The sequence below is a fragment of the Frieseomelitta varia genome, unplaced genomic scaffold (genome assembly GCF_011392965.1).
Source record: "Frieseomelitta varia isolate USP_RPSP 00005682 unplaced genomic scaffold, Fvar_1.2 scaffold_535, whole genome shotgun sequence".
Lineage (NCBI taxonomy): Eukaryota > Metazoa > Arthropoda > Insecta > Hymenoptera > Apidae > Frieseomelitta > Frieseomelitta varia.
The window spans coordinates 267,001-283,852 of NW_025110296.1; the positions used below are offsets into that span (position 1 = coordinate 267,001).

At 38.7% G+C, this 16,852-nt stretch overlaps 1 protein-coding gene across 1 annotated transcript in view; it reads left to right on the top strand.

Annotated features, from left to right (window-relative positions):
* Positions 1–355: 355 nt before the first annotated feature.
* LOC122533534 (ras-related protein Rab-37-like) overlaps positions 356–16,852 on the top strand; it is a 146,858-nt gene continuing 130,361 nt past the window's right edge. Inside the window, exons 1-3 of the mRNA XM_043663351.1 lie at positions 356–507; positions 827–1,108; positions 13,874–13,988. Of these exons, the coding sequence (XP_043519286.1) occupies positions 13,926–13,988 (63 nt within the window). The 5' untranslated portion in view covers positions 356–507; positions 827–1,108; positions 13,874–13,925. The remainder of the gene's footprint in view (positions 508–826; positions 1,109–13,873; positions 13,989–16,852) is intronic.

Sequence of the window (16,852 nt, forward strand, 5' to 3'; positions counted from 1 at the left end):
CGTTTCAACCCCCATAGAACCAGCCGAACGTAGCACCACCACCATCCAACCCCTCTACCGTCCGTCCCTCTTGCAGCCGAGATAGCAAGCAAACAACAACTCTGTCGGGTGCGTGCACGCAGAAACCGAGGACGACGTAGCTGGTTGTGCCGACGACGGGCCACCACGTGCGCGCACGCGTCCCCCCGCTGACGCAACACGTACGCTGACGTAACGCGACGAAAGAGAGAGAGAGAGAGAGAGAGAGGAGAGGCACACACATCTCGAGGACTCGAGTTTTATCGAGTGGTAGAGGTTAGGACGACGGCCGGCTGCGCTTGCGTGCCCGTCGCCGTGGAAAACGAGGACGCACGCTTCGCCGTGTGCACACACGCTGCGACGAGACCGCGTCGGACTTTTGCCCCGGTTCGCGAAACCAACGCGTGTTAACAAGAGTGTTCTACCTTTTTTATTATCTCTGGTGTTTGCTCTCTCTCTCTCTCTTTCTCTATCTTCCTCTCTGGCCAGGTAGGATTTCCAACATGGAGATAGGCACGCTCCCCGTGTAGGAGAACAGGAGCGTGCTTTCGTCTGACGATCGTAGGAAATCTCGCCTCGAAAGAGGGTGGAAACGTAGCGAGGAGGTTCACGGTTGAGCGAGCAACTGTGTTTGGAGCTTTCTCTTCCGGTTGATTCGAATCGGCGACGTGAACACTTATTCCGTTCGCTACGTTCTCACCCTCGAAAGTGAAGAGAACAGATTACGACTCGCTCATCAGTATTACGCTCTCAGAGTATTTCTCGCGGTCAGCCAAATACTAACAATAAACCGTGCTCTTGTTTCTAGCTAGTTAGCTAGTATCGTCGGACTACTCGAGATTCGTGAAAGGCGAATCGCGGCGTGGTTGTTGTGTTGGCGACAGCGACGCGGACTGTGAGGAGTAATCGTGTCAGTCGGTGCACCCTGCGCGTCACGTGACGACCGCGACCGCGACCTATCGCAAGCGAAGAGGAGCCAGAGTGTTCAGAGCCTGCACGCGGCAACTCTCCAACGCCGCAGGGATTTTTCGTGGGTGGAGCGTGGTGATCGATAGCGCCCTGAAGTGCGGCTAAACGGGTCGTCGTCAAGGTGAGACACGATCGCGAAAGACGAACGCGAACGAATTATTAGAACGAACCCACCTGCGATCTCGAGTGCGCTGATTCGGCGCGGCCGAAATGTGGGGGGGTTTCCGCTGACTGACTCAGCTGAAACGCCGACGATCGTTTCGGTGGATGCGCGTTGCTCTGCTTTTGAAACGCGTGTTTCGAGAAACGCGGTTTCGAGATGGCGGATTTCCTGTTTCCTGCTTCTGTTTCTTTTCATCCCTTTCCCCCGTTTCCTTGGTCTCTTGGGATTATGAAATTAGGCCAGCGGGGCTCTAATGCACGAGTCGAGAGAGGTAAAAAGTGAGGTTAGGAAAGGGTGGGTTTGACAATATCGTCGCGATACTGGGTGATGTAGGTCTCTCGAGGAATGGATTGGACGAAAGTGAGGGTTGCATTTATGGAATTTTTCCCTCGAAGGTTGAAGAAACAGTAGAACGGTTAACACAATTGAAAAGTCGATCGCAGAGAAGTGACGTTGAGGAAGAGTGGATGGGGTAACGTGTGTTTGAAAAATATACAGTGACGGTGGATTTTTTTTTTCTGTTTGCTGATTAGCTGTTGGTAATTAAATTGAAGGGAATTGTCGTTAAAGAAGGGTGGAGTTTCGACGTGCGTTTCGTGATCGAATCATTTCTGTTCCTCGAAGGTTGAAACTGAACGTTCCACAAATTGGGGAGTTAAAGGAAAGTGGGTGAAACCCTATATATTTGGCGACACAGCGGGGTGAGACTTTTTTGTAGAGTTTTGTTGATTTTTCGAGATTGAAAGTAGTGAAATCGTTGTTGGAGGGAAATGGAGTTAAAGGAGGGGTGGATGTTGATGTTTTTTGAGGCTGTTTCGGATATGTGGGTCAGCGGTCGACGCCTCGAGCGCTGGCTCAATCTTTAGGGTGGAGGGTGCTCGAGCAGGTGACGTGGATTTAAATGAATTTTCTGTTCTTTTTTCCTTTGCCACTCTTGAAGTACGAACGCCGTTCTTTTTGGATTTACGCGAAAGTTTCGCGGAAATATTTCTACGTTGAACATACTACTCGTTATTACGGAAAATTTTGTCATTTAGTCGGTACAATTATTTCGATGCGTAAAAACTTCGGAACATTCGTAGCACAAGTAGCGTATCAATTTTCTAACGTGATTAATGCTCGAAAAATTTATGTTTAAACAAAAATTGTTTAAATAATTGGACAGAAGAGAATCGTCGAAGGTAAGATTGCACGGATTAAAAGTTCGTGACACGATGGAAGTTTCTGAAGGAGATTTCATTGAATTGAATCCTTGGTTAACGTGGCCAGTATCGTTTATATTTGTCTCCTTTTATTCCCTTGTTCCCTCTATTCTCCTTCTACTCTTTCCTCTCCGCATTTAATCAATATTTCCCTTCGGAAACTCGGCGGATACTTCTTGGTTAGAATGCAGTGTAGAAAAATTTCACTCTCTCGCGTTGATTGCGACAATTCTTTCATTATATTTCAACAAGATTTTAACGTAATTGAGGAAAATTCGTTTGTTCCTGTGGTTCCTTTTAACTTTTCGTTCAGTGAAAGTTACATAATATACATAAATCATTGATTTTGACGTTAACATTTCCTATACTCCTAGAACTTATTTATGTCGAGCGTGGAAATGTCGAATGTCGGATCTATAGGTCGGTCGTGAAATTTTTATGCAAATTGTCGCCGAATTGTGACCTTGGTATTAGAAGCTAAGCTAGTAATCCGCAGTATCAAGATGGAGGTCGGGCTAACCTTTCCAGTGTGGCATTTAATCGATATCGAACCGCGGTTTCAAAGTCGTTGGTCGTGCATTCCTATCTACCAAGTAACCTACGATTCGCTTCCAATCTTCTCTAAAAATCAAACCTAACGAAGACCGTGAAATATTACGTGGCTCGCGTGGCACATCGGTATAGTTACTCGTTCTCGGGAACGAGCAGCAAGTCACGTATCGTTCGATCGGCGTGTAATTTAAAGTAGTACTCGGCTTGAAGATTTCTTTTCACGATTTAGTTTCCTCAATCACGTCGTTTTTCCTCTCACCACGTATTCAAGATTTAAATTAAAATCTAACCTCGAGTGATCTTGCACGATCGTCGATTCGATTCTCATTTAAAAAAAAATAATTTTGGAATTAAACTATAATTTTGGTATTTCTCGGAAGAGTTTGTCGAACGAATCTGCCAATTATAAAATATAACAAAATTATATTATACTTATAATTATAAAATTATAATGATATATTTAAATTTATATTATATTTATAATTATAAAATTATAATAATATATTTATATTATATTATATTTATAATTATAAAATTATAATGATACATTTATATTAATATTATATTATATCTATAATTATAAAATTATAATGATATATTTATATTAATATTATATTATATCTATAATTATAAAATTATAATAATATATTTGTATTATATTATATTTATAATTATAAAATTATAATAATATATTTATTTTATATTATATTATATTTATATTTATGTTTATATTTGTATTATATTATATTTATGTTTATATTTATATTTATATTTATGAAATTATATAATTAATTAAATAAAATTCCAACTCCAAATTAGAAAAGAGAATAAAATCGCAAAATTATTTGACAATATTATATTATATTTATGTTTATATTTATATTATATTTATGAAATTATATAATTAATTAAATAAAATTCCAACTCCAAGTTAGAAAAGAGAATAAAATCGCAAAATTATTTGACAATTCCACGAGAGGATTTTTTTACACCCAAAGGTGTCCTCGAAAGAGTTGGAAATTACAATTTCGTTATAATCGTCGTGGAGTTTTATTTTTATTGAATAATTTTACGTACGCCAGGGACGATCGTTTATTAAGCGGAATGGTTATCGCCGCGTTTCACAATTGACGCGATAATGGAAATTGAACTTGGCAGAATGTTAACGAGCCACGTTTCATTTCTGAAACCAGTCGTAATTACACGCGAGGGGCCGGTATACCGGTTCTTTTTCTTTTTTTTTTTTTCTTTTTCGACGCCGGTTACTTCCCCCCCGCCGCGTGTTTCTGCAATTATTGTCTGCGACGAGCGTTTCTCCGCGCCGTGCAACTGGGTCAGAAACGTAATTTGCCGTCTCTTATGCAAAGGTGAACGACATTTCCAATGTAACCGACTTACCGCGACATTCCAGTCCCACCTTTTTAGGATAATTAGGAGTTTCACCGATAACTTTGACCTTTCGCGACCGAAACCTGCTCGGACACAACGCGACAATATGTTGCAAAAATCGTACAACTCGAACATCGTTCGCCTATTTAGAAAAAGAATCTTTGAACGATTCCTTCGACGATTCACTAGACTTATCGTTAGATTATGACAGATCTTAGGTAACTCGAAGTTTTAAGCAAATTCATTTTCGGCAACGCAATTAAACAAAAAAAAAAAAAAAAAAAAAAAAATTGAACCTTTTATCGAGAACCGTCTTATTGAGAGAACATTGTGCCTCGCGTGCATTTTATATTTTTTTTCATTCAGCGTTTCTCTGCTGCGTTGCACTTTGAAATTTCCTATAAATACATAAAAATCCATGGTAGTTGGATTATGAAGGGTTGGTAGATCAAAGTGACCAAACTTCACTTTTCGATTCTTTTTCGTTTAATTCTGATGATGTTGAAAGCGCTTGACTGACGCTCGAACAGTGTGTATAATTCGCGTGTTGTACATCTTTCATCGTTCTTCCACTCGTACACTTAAATAGAATAAACAAAGACGTTTCGGCGGGACGATAAATTACAGAACTTGGAGGCGAGATCGATCTTTATTGAACAAGCCTGGCGTGTCCATTTGACAATCGATCGACGGTTGAATTAATAAGTCTGCTGCAACGGGCGTAACGTTTGCTCTGGTAACGATTAATGGACCGTGCCAGTCAACGTGTCGTGTCGTTAACGCGATTATTCACGTCGAGGCGACCGCCGCTCCTTGAGCTTTCGATCCAGAGCGATTAATGACAGGGGGGGTAGATCAGCTTCGTCGCTAATTCACCATTTTCAGTTACACGCGCGTTTACACGCGATCCTGGGATTATTTTTCGTTAAATAAAATTTACGATAGTAAAATAAATGCTTTCGGATGAAATTCTCGCGGAGAAGTAGCTTTAGAATTGATTTGCAATTTTTTTTGTCAAGTTTCTTCTCGTTCTTACAGCACTTACAGATGCCTTCTTACAGATCGAGTTGAGAAGGATGAACAAAAGAGAATGTTCACTCTTGGGAAAGAATTTATGAAACTTTACGATAGTAAAAAAACAAAGGTTCTCGAGTAAAATTTCTCAACGAATTTCTTGTACGGACGAAGAAGCGGAATAATGATTTCTAATCTTTCGTCAAGTTTCATCTCGTTCCAACAGCTACAATTGAGTTGAGGAGGATGAACAAAAGAGAATGCTGATTCTTCTTCGGGGAAGAATGGAAAACTTTGCGAAAACTTTCGAAAGGAAAGTTCAAGAGAAAGAATAGCAAAAAATCTCATTAAAAGAAGTTTCTCGAAACGCTAGAAAGAACAAAAAAAGAAAAAGAGCTTCCATCTTCCCGAAAGAAAATCCTCCACCTACGATAAACTTCGTCGCAGCAAGTCAGTGAATTCTTATTAAAAATCTCGCTCGAGGACAAATGCCAATCCTCTCTCTCGATCTCTCTTCAAATTTCTATGGAGAAAGCTCGACACACGTGTGCGCGTTCGCTGCGCTCGCTGATCGATCCGAGTGTGTATCGTCAGCGGTGGCGGTGGCAAACGAGAAACGAAACATGGTTATCGCCTTTGAGAGGAAATGGAGCGATAGCGAGGTGCCGAGTGGCAGCAAAGGGGTGGCAGAGGGTTGGCACAGTGCGAAGGCGAATCGTGGCGGGTGTCCGGGGATCAGTGGCGTGCAGAGTCGTAAAACACGTGCGAGTGCCGGCCACGTAGGTGGGGAACACACATGAGGAACCGTGGCTAAATATAGAGAGAGCGCTTTTATGGCGTGCGGTCGTGCCACTGCGGATCCACGAACCCCGATGCCCTTTATCCGATCCGAGAGGCCGTGCGCCTCTCATTAGGGCAGCGTCGTGTTATCGTTTCGGATCGGCCATGATTTCGCGAAGCCAACCGGCGGAAAACCGTACGGTTACGTCGAATCACGATCCGAATGATAATGAAGAATCACTGGAAGCGTAAGAAGAAATTTTTCTTTCGTAAATTTCACGTTATTAATGAGAAACGCGTTTTAACCTTTTGCGCTGGAGTGAACTTTTTTTGTCTCAAGATTGCAATATTTTGTCAGTTTTAAATATATTTAAGTATAACAAGACAAATAATAAAATTTATTACTTGTCAATAATGATTACTTTCTATCCGGTGATATCGTACAGACGAGTTCGATTCAAAGATATTCAAAAGTAGCACGAATCGGTTTTCGTGGAATTGTCAGATTGTAAATCTGAATCATTCGTTGATAATACTTTTCACAGTACTGTACACTTTACTTTGCTGTACATTTTGCAGTACATATTTCATTTCGCTGTTCGCCGCTTTATTTGCTAGTAGTTAGGAGTCACGTGGCGCTAGTGTCGCGACGTTAACTAAAACTAAAGTTACTTAACCTCTTGCGCTGGAGTGACGTGCCACGCACTCCACGTCGAGAATTTTTTGTCCCAAAATTGTAATATTTTCTCAGTTTCTAAAAGTATATTTAGGTAAAGCAAATAATAAATTTGTTATTTTTCAATAATTTCTATCCAGTGATGTCATATGATATCGACGAGTTCGAAAAAAAAGCGACGAATTACTGTATACGGTTTTGGTCACTCGTTGTGGTCCGCAATCAGTTGCCAGCGCAAGCGGTTAAGGACACCTATAAGTAACGTCGTTTTCTGACACTGTAGAAAATTTTATTTTATTCAAAAGTTAATACAGCTTCAATCTGTAATATAATTTAACAATAAACACACTAAATGTCAATGTATTTAACTAGAATATAGGCATAACATAGATTGTGTTATATTACATATTATATTATATATATTTTAGCATAACATGTTATAATAAGTAAAAATTGTATATTTCAGTAAAACAAAATAGGCGAAGCAAATAATAAATTTATTACTTCTCAATAATATCGCACCGACGAGTTTAAAGCGACGAATTATTGTATACGGTCTGGTCACTCGTTATGGTCCGCAGTCAGTTGCCAGCGCGAATGGTTAAACATCTCCTCAGCTCGACAAATCGAAATTTAATCTAATCTAAACTTCGCAGATTGGAAAGATACAAGTGTAAGTAACTTTCATTTATTAATTGTCGCATTTAAATATTCACGTTCGCGTGTTCACAGTAAATAACCTCTATTGGATGTTACACGCCAACGCGATTTGCTTCGTAATTCTCTGCGAGGATTGATCGTAAATATTTCAATATATTAAAAAAAGGAGTAAAAGAGTACACCGAAAGAAAACATTTTCTCCAACGCTAAACACAATTTTTAATTAGGAAATTAAAGGAATTATTTCTAATAATAATTTAGAATTGTAATTATTAGAAATCTTTAATAGGAAAATATTAATTAAAGATAATCGACGAGAAGAGTTGAAAAACGAGATATTGAAGGATCAACGAAAGATGTCGCACAATCTTATCCTGATTTAATTAGAGACGTCAAATGTAAGAAAAATCTTCGAGAAAGAAGGACCGACTCGAGCGCGAGATATTGAAGAATCAACGAAAGATATCCGTTTCGATATCTTTCGCTCGTTCGTCGAAGAAACACGCTCCAAAGAGAGGAGGAGAGAAAGACAGACAAGATCGTCTCTGTACGCGAGATTTCTTGGACTCGAAGGAACGATACGAAACAGAAGCTCTGTCTTAATTGAATTGGAACGGCTCGGCTAGACGAACGTCCATTCGACGTGATCGTTCGTCAAGGTTCACGGGCGGCCGATGAGTGGAGCCTTTGTTCGCTCGCGGATCACAATAAAGCTTCCGACCACGAGTACGATTCGCTTGACTGGCGGTGGAAGTCGAGGAAACAACGACCGCGAGGAAGTGTACACCGAGGCGGAGAGAGTTCAAGGACAAGAGACGGAGGGACCTCTCTTGCAAATCGATTCTTGGTCCTTGTTTGAAAAAGCGTGCCAAGAAAATCTTTTCCACCCTCCATCGAGAAGAAAGTGAGGGAAGTTTGACTGACAGCTTTGAAAGTTCATTCCCCATCTTCGGTGCTTGGAACGTAGCTTTTTGTTATTATTTTCGAGAGAGTCTCTACCGCGTTGCTCTTGTTCTCGTTGCGCTTTGAATTTTATAAAATTATAGAGAACACAACGAAGCGAATTTCTTGGGATTTCTTTTGACGATATTGATGATACTGGTCGACAGGATGAAGTATGCGTGAAAATGTATTAAAGGGAATTAATGGAACCTGTGATCGAACTCATCGTTCATATTGTCGGGCAACTTGCGATACAAACGGATCTCTCAATTAAGATAATTATGTGAATACGATTATCGAGTACGGTGTTAACGTTGGAAAGAAGCGTTTAAATTTCACTCTGATGCAATTACGAGTCTCGTTTTTTTTTTCCTTTATCGAAATTTATATTTTTGTAGCGCGCGTGTGAAAATGGCATCTCAACTTTGACGAAGTTTTGAAAAATGTTTCACGCAAGATACTCACTATAGTTTATTTACAAGAATAATTCGCACCAAGTCATTATAATGTTCGAAGTGTGATCGATATTGAAATTCGATATTTAAATATGAAACCACTTGAATCGTACATGTAATATTCAGGATTAACAAAAGTAGGCGAAATTAATTTGCAAGGTTAGCAAAAGACACGATGCAGTGAATATTATCCAAACTAAATCCACAGTAAATCCTCTCGATCTTACTAAATGTCAGTAATTTGTTATCCTAGAACCCAAAATTGAGTTTCATTCCTTCTTTTCTTATTTCCTTCGAAATCTCAACTAAGTGTCGAATAAAAATTCCGCCACATCGTCACCCAATCTCGATTCATGAATCCTTTATCGTCGAAATGAAATGATCTCGGTTGCAAATATCAGTAATTTATTATCCCACAACCCCAAAATTCAGTTCTTTTCTCATTCTCTTCAAAATCTTATCGAACGAAAATTCCATCGCGTCGTCACCGATTTGTTAATTTCAATTTGTCAACCCCTTGCGCTGGGCAACTGGTTCGCGGACCATAACGAGCGACCGAACCATATACAATAATTCGTCGCTTTCTTCTTCTTTTAAACTCGTCGGTATGACATCACTGGATAGAAATTATCAAGAAGTAATCAACTTATCATTTTGCTTTGTCTGAGTTACATTTAAATATACTCAAAGGTGAGAAAATTTTGCCAATTTCGGACAAATGATTCTCGACGTGCGTGGCAAGATGTTAATCCTCCGCCATTGAAACTAACAGACTACAGTCACAAATATCGCAATGGTAATTAACTTGTCCTGCGCGTCTTCAAAAATTTTCTTCGAAATCTCAACTGAAAAAGTCGCGAATTTCGAATAAAAAAATCTTTCCACCTCCAAATGGAAACTCGTGCTCCAAGTGCGTTTTTTCGCCCTGTTAGAGCCTAAAATCAGAAAGAAACGAGATCTGATTGTGAGAAAGAAAGCTCTTTCTCTCTCTCTCTCTCTCTCTCGTGGCTACTCACGGAGGGAGATCCCGGAGCGAGATAAGCGACGCGCCTGCTTTCCAATTCGCAACGGATGATCGCGCGGCAGAAGTGCGTGAGAGGTAACGTGGGCGGGTGGAACTTATTGCGGTGGGTGGGCCACGCAGCGAGCGTGCGACGAGAACCCGTTTTCTCCACCGTCTTCGCGTTCACTCTGGTTCCGTGGAACCGACAAAGAGGAACCCGGGACGGGGAACGAATTCGACGAACGAGGATTAACGTCTGGGAACCGATTCGTTGGAGAAGGAGAGAAGCGTGAGAAGAAAGGGAAGCGAGCGAGAAAAGGAGAAACGATGTAGATATGTGGAACGAATAAAGAATGGACAAAGGTGGAAGATACTCGGAGCGAGCGAGAGAGTGAGAGAAAGATGAAGGTACGTGTGTGGGAAGTCGGAGCGGATGAAGATGAAAAAAAAAAAAACGCTAAGGAACAGACGAAGATGGAAGAAGGAAGGAACAAACAAAGATGAAAGATATATTCGGAACAGGAGAATGAAACAGAAGATATTTGAAGCGAGAGGATTAGAAAATAATAGAGAAAGAGAGAGAGAGAGCAGGAATGTACGTGGAAGCGTCGACGAGTGGACAGAGACAGAAAATGTTCGAGAGGGCAGAACAGACAAAGAACAGAGAACGCTCGGGGCGAGAAAACAGGAGGAGGACAAATATATACACACAGAAACATTAGAAAGCGAGAAGAGACAGAAGATATTCGGAGCAGGGGTGCGAGAAAAGGTGAGGGCTACGTAGAGGCATTGAGCAACAGACGAAGATGAAAGGTATAAGGAGCGGGAGAGAGGTTAGAGTAGCAAAAAAAACCTACGTGACGTGAGTTAAGAACGACAGAGATAGGGGGGAACAGTGTTGTTCCGTGGAACATAGAGAAGGACACAAGTAAACTGAGGAGACGAACGGAGACAAAGATAGAAGGAACGATACATGATACTGTGAGAGAACGAGGAGAGTGGAGAAAAAAAGACTGTGCAGGCAAGTCTGTCAGAGTGGGAACGACGTGTACGTTGAAGAAGGAGAGACGATCAGACGAGGACACCATCGTGGATAGCGCGTTAGAGTGAGAAAGAGGGAGAACGAACTGACTGAATTGTTGAATGAAAGAGAGAACGTGAATTAGAGAAGGGAAGAAATCGTTCCAGCGTGTAAGAAAGAGAAAGAAAGTGTGGAATGATGAAAAGGAAGGTACTATGGAACGTATGTATGTATTGTGGCAGGTGACAGAGAATGGAACATTGAGTGGAACGTGACTATTAAGACACAAGAATGGAGATATTATGCACGTTGGCTGTCGTTGTTTCATTAAAGGAATAAGTTGCATGCTTGAATGAAATATAAATCTCATGTTGCTAGAATTGTCTTTTTAGCTTCAAAACTAGACGGATGTTCGAAGTTTTTCAAATACTTGATATATATATATAATATCTCAACAATCAAGTTCGTCATAATACTTAAAACTCGCATTTTAAGACTTAGATTAATTACAAAGCAACATTGAAATTATAATAATAGAAGATAAATGAAAATGATCCACACGAAACTGCGGGAGGATTGATAAAAATTTGAAAAATTTCTGAATACTTAACTTAACACTTAATTTGACAAAATGAATTAATTACAAGCATTAATTACAAAATTCTTCAATTTCACGCGATCGTAATTCTTTTATTTCGAAGGAACATCTTCTATGTTACTACAGACTTAAACAGGCTTGGTACCTGTTTGCAAATGTACTTAGCTTTATCAAAGTAATTGCGCGAACACGTGTCAATTAAGAAAATGAGCCAGATAATTTTCGCAGGATTTTATTTATACCGGTGGTGAGATGCCAGTGTGCGGAAATTGGTCCGAGATAATGGCGCCGCGAAGAACCAATTTCAGCCACCTTAATGGCAACCGTGTCCCATGGCCATTAACTTAATTAACAATGATCGCGATTCGCGTTCGTTTGGCGAATTTGTAAATCAGTTTTTTCTTTTTTTTTTTCGTAACTTGTAGCATGTCGTTAGGCTAATTGTCCAACAACTTAGTCTATCGCCGCAAATTAATAGGGAGGTTAATCTTCATTTAGCCTGGGGACGTAGCCGTGTATCGTTTTATTCGATGAATTATGGCTTGTAATTATGGTAGAGTTACGCCGGAGGGGACACTTTTAACTGTGTGAAGTGACGTTTCAGGTTGCGACGCAATTTGAAATCGTGATGATTGTTGAACTGTGTATTGAAAGGAAACGTATTCGAATTAACGTAATTAATTTCACTTCAATTTTTTCAGCGAAATCGGTCGATTCGGTTTGTATTATTTTTCATAACGATATCACTAACTAGTTAGAAACAATTTTTAAAACATTCGTAAAATCATTTCGATAAAAATAATACGTGTTATAACGGAATATGATTTATTTCTATTATTCAAATTGGAAATCGACTCGTCGATTTGATTCGTGGAAATCAGTTTTCTCTAGTGTCGTTGTAAACATAAATACGCGAGTATTAAAACGATATAAGTAAGTTTCCATCGCGTACCGTGTTGGCGAGAGTATCGCGCGTTTCCGCGCCGACGATGCCCGTGTTTTCGCGAGTCGACGCGAAATTTTTAACGATGTTTACTCGTCTAGATTTCCTGGAATTTCCTCCCTCTGGCTAACGAACTTTCGTCCTGGGGAAACTCGCGTCGCGACGCCGTGCTTTTCAATCCGCTTAACGCGGTTTCATTTATGCAAAAGTGACGGCGCGCACGTGCTGCGAAGATTGTTCGGGGTTAAAATCCGATCTGTTTAGCGACCGTGGTTCCAACAGCCGCTGCAAATTGCCGCGTAAACGCATCAGTGAACGATCTCGTTAATTTCGAGAAGCGTTTCTCCAAAGTGTGCTTGCTTTTTGTCAGCGTTTCGCGCGAAACGTGGCAACGGAAAGCATCGAACGAGGCGATTCCTTTTCGTTAGAACCGGTGGTGCGTTTTATCTTCGTCGTAGCTATAAAAATCTCTGTTTGAAAGCTTCTGATCATTTTTATTATGAAAGTTTAATCTGATCTCACTTGTAACCGATCGAGTAATTTCTATATGCATCACAAGTTTACAAGTGTTCATACAGCTGTGATAAACGTTCATCTTTTATCTTGTATATCACACAATATATAAAGAACAATTCTAAACCTTCTATTTCAAATTCTCCTTTCTTTCTTTCTTTTAATCATGTTCATGCAGATATCTACAATCTAGTAATAATATCAATTATAAATCTCAATAATGTAGTTTCATGTTGCAACGATCCTCAGTGATTCAATAATACCAGAGTAATAATAATACGATAATTCGATAATAGTAGGAGTTAAAAAATATTCGTCGAAACAGTGAAGTACTGAAAGAATCTATACTAATATACGTATCAATTACTTTATATATACTAATCTTTATATACTAATATACACTATATATATATTAAATATACTAATAAGTTAGTATATTTATATATTATAGCGATGATGGTTACTTTATTATTAAGTATATTTATTTTTAAGTTAGTATATATATATATATATATATATATATATACTAATAAGTTAGTATATTTAATTAGTAAGCAAAAGAGAGAAATTCGTCTCTTATGAAGCTCTAAAAGCTAATTAAACAAATAAAAATGTCACAAATGTTGAAAGTCGAAAGTACTCCTTAACTTTCGTAAACAGTTGAAGCAGTCAAATCCCAAAATTCATCCCTTGCGAGCTTGCTCACCCTTAAAAAAGAAAGGAAGCAGAACAACAACCCTTCGCCACATCGCCGCCTGAGCCGTATTGCTATAATTTGCTCGTATAAATGACTTAAACTATTTGCGAGCTTTAGTCGTAATTGACGGAGGAATGATCACGCGTTCGTTGACGAAGCGTTCACCCCCGGAATCGAATTACGAGTTTACATAGCTTGCTCTTTCGTTCATAGCGGCACTAGCTCTCTCTCTCTCTCTCTCTCTCTCTCTCTCTCTCTTTCTCTCTCTTTGTTGACAGAGATCTGATGTAACGCTGTTGAGCGATCTGGTGGGCCGTGCACAGGGGCAGAATGAGGGGTGGTAGTAGCGACGTCCCTGCCATGGTCACCGTGCCTGCATCCGCGTCACTCAACGTAAGTACAACAACCCCCTGATGCCAATAAAAAATAAATTACGCGCAGAGAAACATTCGGAAGAATTTATCTGACATTCTGACGAAACCTTGACATCAAATTATTTATGTATTAATTTATTAATTAAATGATTAACTTAGTTAAGTATTTAAGTAAATTTAATTAATATAAGTTTTTTAAGTATATTTTAAGTATATTGATTAATATCGTGTATTTTAAGTATACTAATTAATATACTTTGGTAAATATATTAAATATATTTAAATATAATTAATATACTTTATGTATTTTAAATATATTTAAATATAATTAATATACTTTTAAGTATATTTACTTTGATATTTCAAGTGTATTAATTAATATACTTTGATATTTTAAGTATATTAATTAATATACTTTTTCAAGTGTTTAATTTAATTTTTAATATACTTATATACTTTATTTTTAATATATTTTAATATACTTATTCAAGTGTTTATTTAATTAATACATATAGTGTAGATTAGTATAGATAAGTAATTAATATGTATATAATGTATATTAGTGTAGATAAATTAACTTATTAATTGAATAATTCTTAGATAGGATAGAACGAAAGCAAATATACAAGTGAAATTAATAGATAAATCGCACGTTCTCATGGTAGAATGACGATAACAGATAAAGACATTAAATCGAACCATTACACTCAAGATCGTGTTCTAATAGAAGTTGAGAAGGCAGAGTTCGTTTATATTCGAAGTTCATAATAGATTGACGTGAAAATTCAAAGAGGACGTGACGTATCGACAAGGTATTATCCTTGTAACTTGGGTCTAACATAAGCGAAGGGAATCTTCTGGGAATTTCACGAAAGATACGAAAGTTTTGAAATTCTCGTCGGGCAGCTACTTTATATTTAGCGGAGAATATAAAGTACATGATCTTCGCTGTTACTATAAAAATTGTGTGTTTTGTCGATATTCCATTTCACGTTGCACGAACGATACGTATATATACGCTTTCAATCGTATATATGAATTTGTCGCAAACTGAAAAATTCAGTGAAATAACGTAATGTTCGTTTGTTTGTTTAAATGCGAATGAACTGGATCAAGCTAGTAGCAAAGTACGAATATAATTTCGATTTAAACTTGAGAATCGCAGGCAATTCGAGTTTTGTTTAAACACACTTCGGATGAAAGGAACTGTGTTAAACAAATTCATAGGATTTTTGAAATTCTCTCGAAATGTAAATGCAGGTGTGCACGAATATATATGCACTTTTAAAATCGAATTCACAGGAGGAACGAGTGTCAAGCATCGTAAAACAATTATTCGCTCAAATTGCAATTGTTATTTGAATTAAAAGAAAAGCAAACAAAAAAAAAAAGAAAAGAAAAGAAAGGAGAGAAATCGTAAGAAATCGTACAATCTCTGTCGAATGTCGTTTTTGAACGAATTTCTGCGACTCGTTCGAACATAAAATACGGCAATTTATTAACCTTTTGCTCTGGCAACTGATTGTGGACCATAACGTATACAAATAATTCGTTGCTTTCTTTTTTTCATTCATCGGTATGTCACTGCGTAGAAATTACCAAGAAGCAATAAATTTATCATTTGTTTCACCTTATGTTTATATATTTGTATAATATTGTTTCAATATACTTAGATATAAAAATATGATATATAACAAACATAAAAATATTTATATTTCAATTATATTTCAATATACTTAAAAACTGAGAAAATGCTGCAATTTTTGGCCAAATGTCCTCGACGTGGCACAAAGATTCATTTCAGCGCAAGAGGTTAAACTAAAATATAAAATGAATTACGAGGATGGTATACGCCGCGTCAACGAAACCTTCAACTCCTTCGACGAGTCTAATCCCCAACGAGGAATAATCACGCGAACGTTTTCACGCGGGGATGCAACGTAATCCTCTGAAAAGTCGAAGGAGAATGAAAGAAAAGGACGAAGAAGCAGGCTCCTTCCGTTCGGATCCCTCGTTACGTAGCTATCCGCGATCGGATCGATCGTCGGCTTGATCGTGAGACGATCGATAGCGAACGTACGCGACGTGCACGACTGTATGTGGCACCGTGGATATATACTTGCAGCACCGGTTTTCGCGTTGGCCAACGCGTTGACGATAAACTCACCCGCCGGTATAATTGGCTTGCGAAATCAAACTCGGGAAACGGGACCACGCGACACTTTGAAAAATCCTCGCGGGGATTTGGCCGCCTCGAGACATCCAGATACAGTCGGCCGCGAAAGCGTGCGTTGCGTGTGTATAAATACAGTGGCTCGAGAAAGTTTTCTCGCAGGGAAATTTTGCTATTTGGAAACAGACGCGCATTGACAAAATCTGTTTCTTTTGTTGAGACAACAGTGCACGGTAATTTTCAATAGTCGATGATAATATGGGTAATGTAGAAATTCGAGGATCAAAAAGATATATATATATATATACAGGGTGTTTTGTAATTTGTGGGGAGCTGATTGTACGCCTAAAAATAATGAGAAAGAGTCATATAAATGTATGTCCTATCTGTCTTCGTTTATGAGATATAAATACAGAGCAAACTCTAGTAAGCTAGTTTTACCAGGGATGGTACATTCAATTTTCATAATAATCATGATTGGAATGAAGAAAACTCACGTGTTGTTGTGCATTCAAGACATCAACACCAGTTTAGTTTAAACGTATGGGCAGGAATAATTGATAAATTTTTAATTGGGCCTTTTTTTCTTGATGGGAAACTAACAGGCACAAAGTACGTTGATTTTTTTGAGCACGCGTTTACACGAAATATTAGAGGAAGTTCCAGTCGATATTAGACTTCGTATGAGGTTTATGCATGATGGAGCTTCG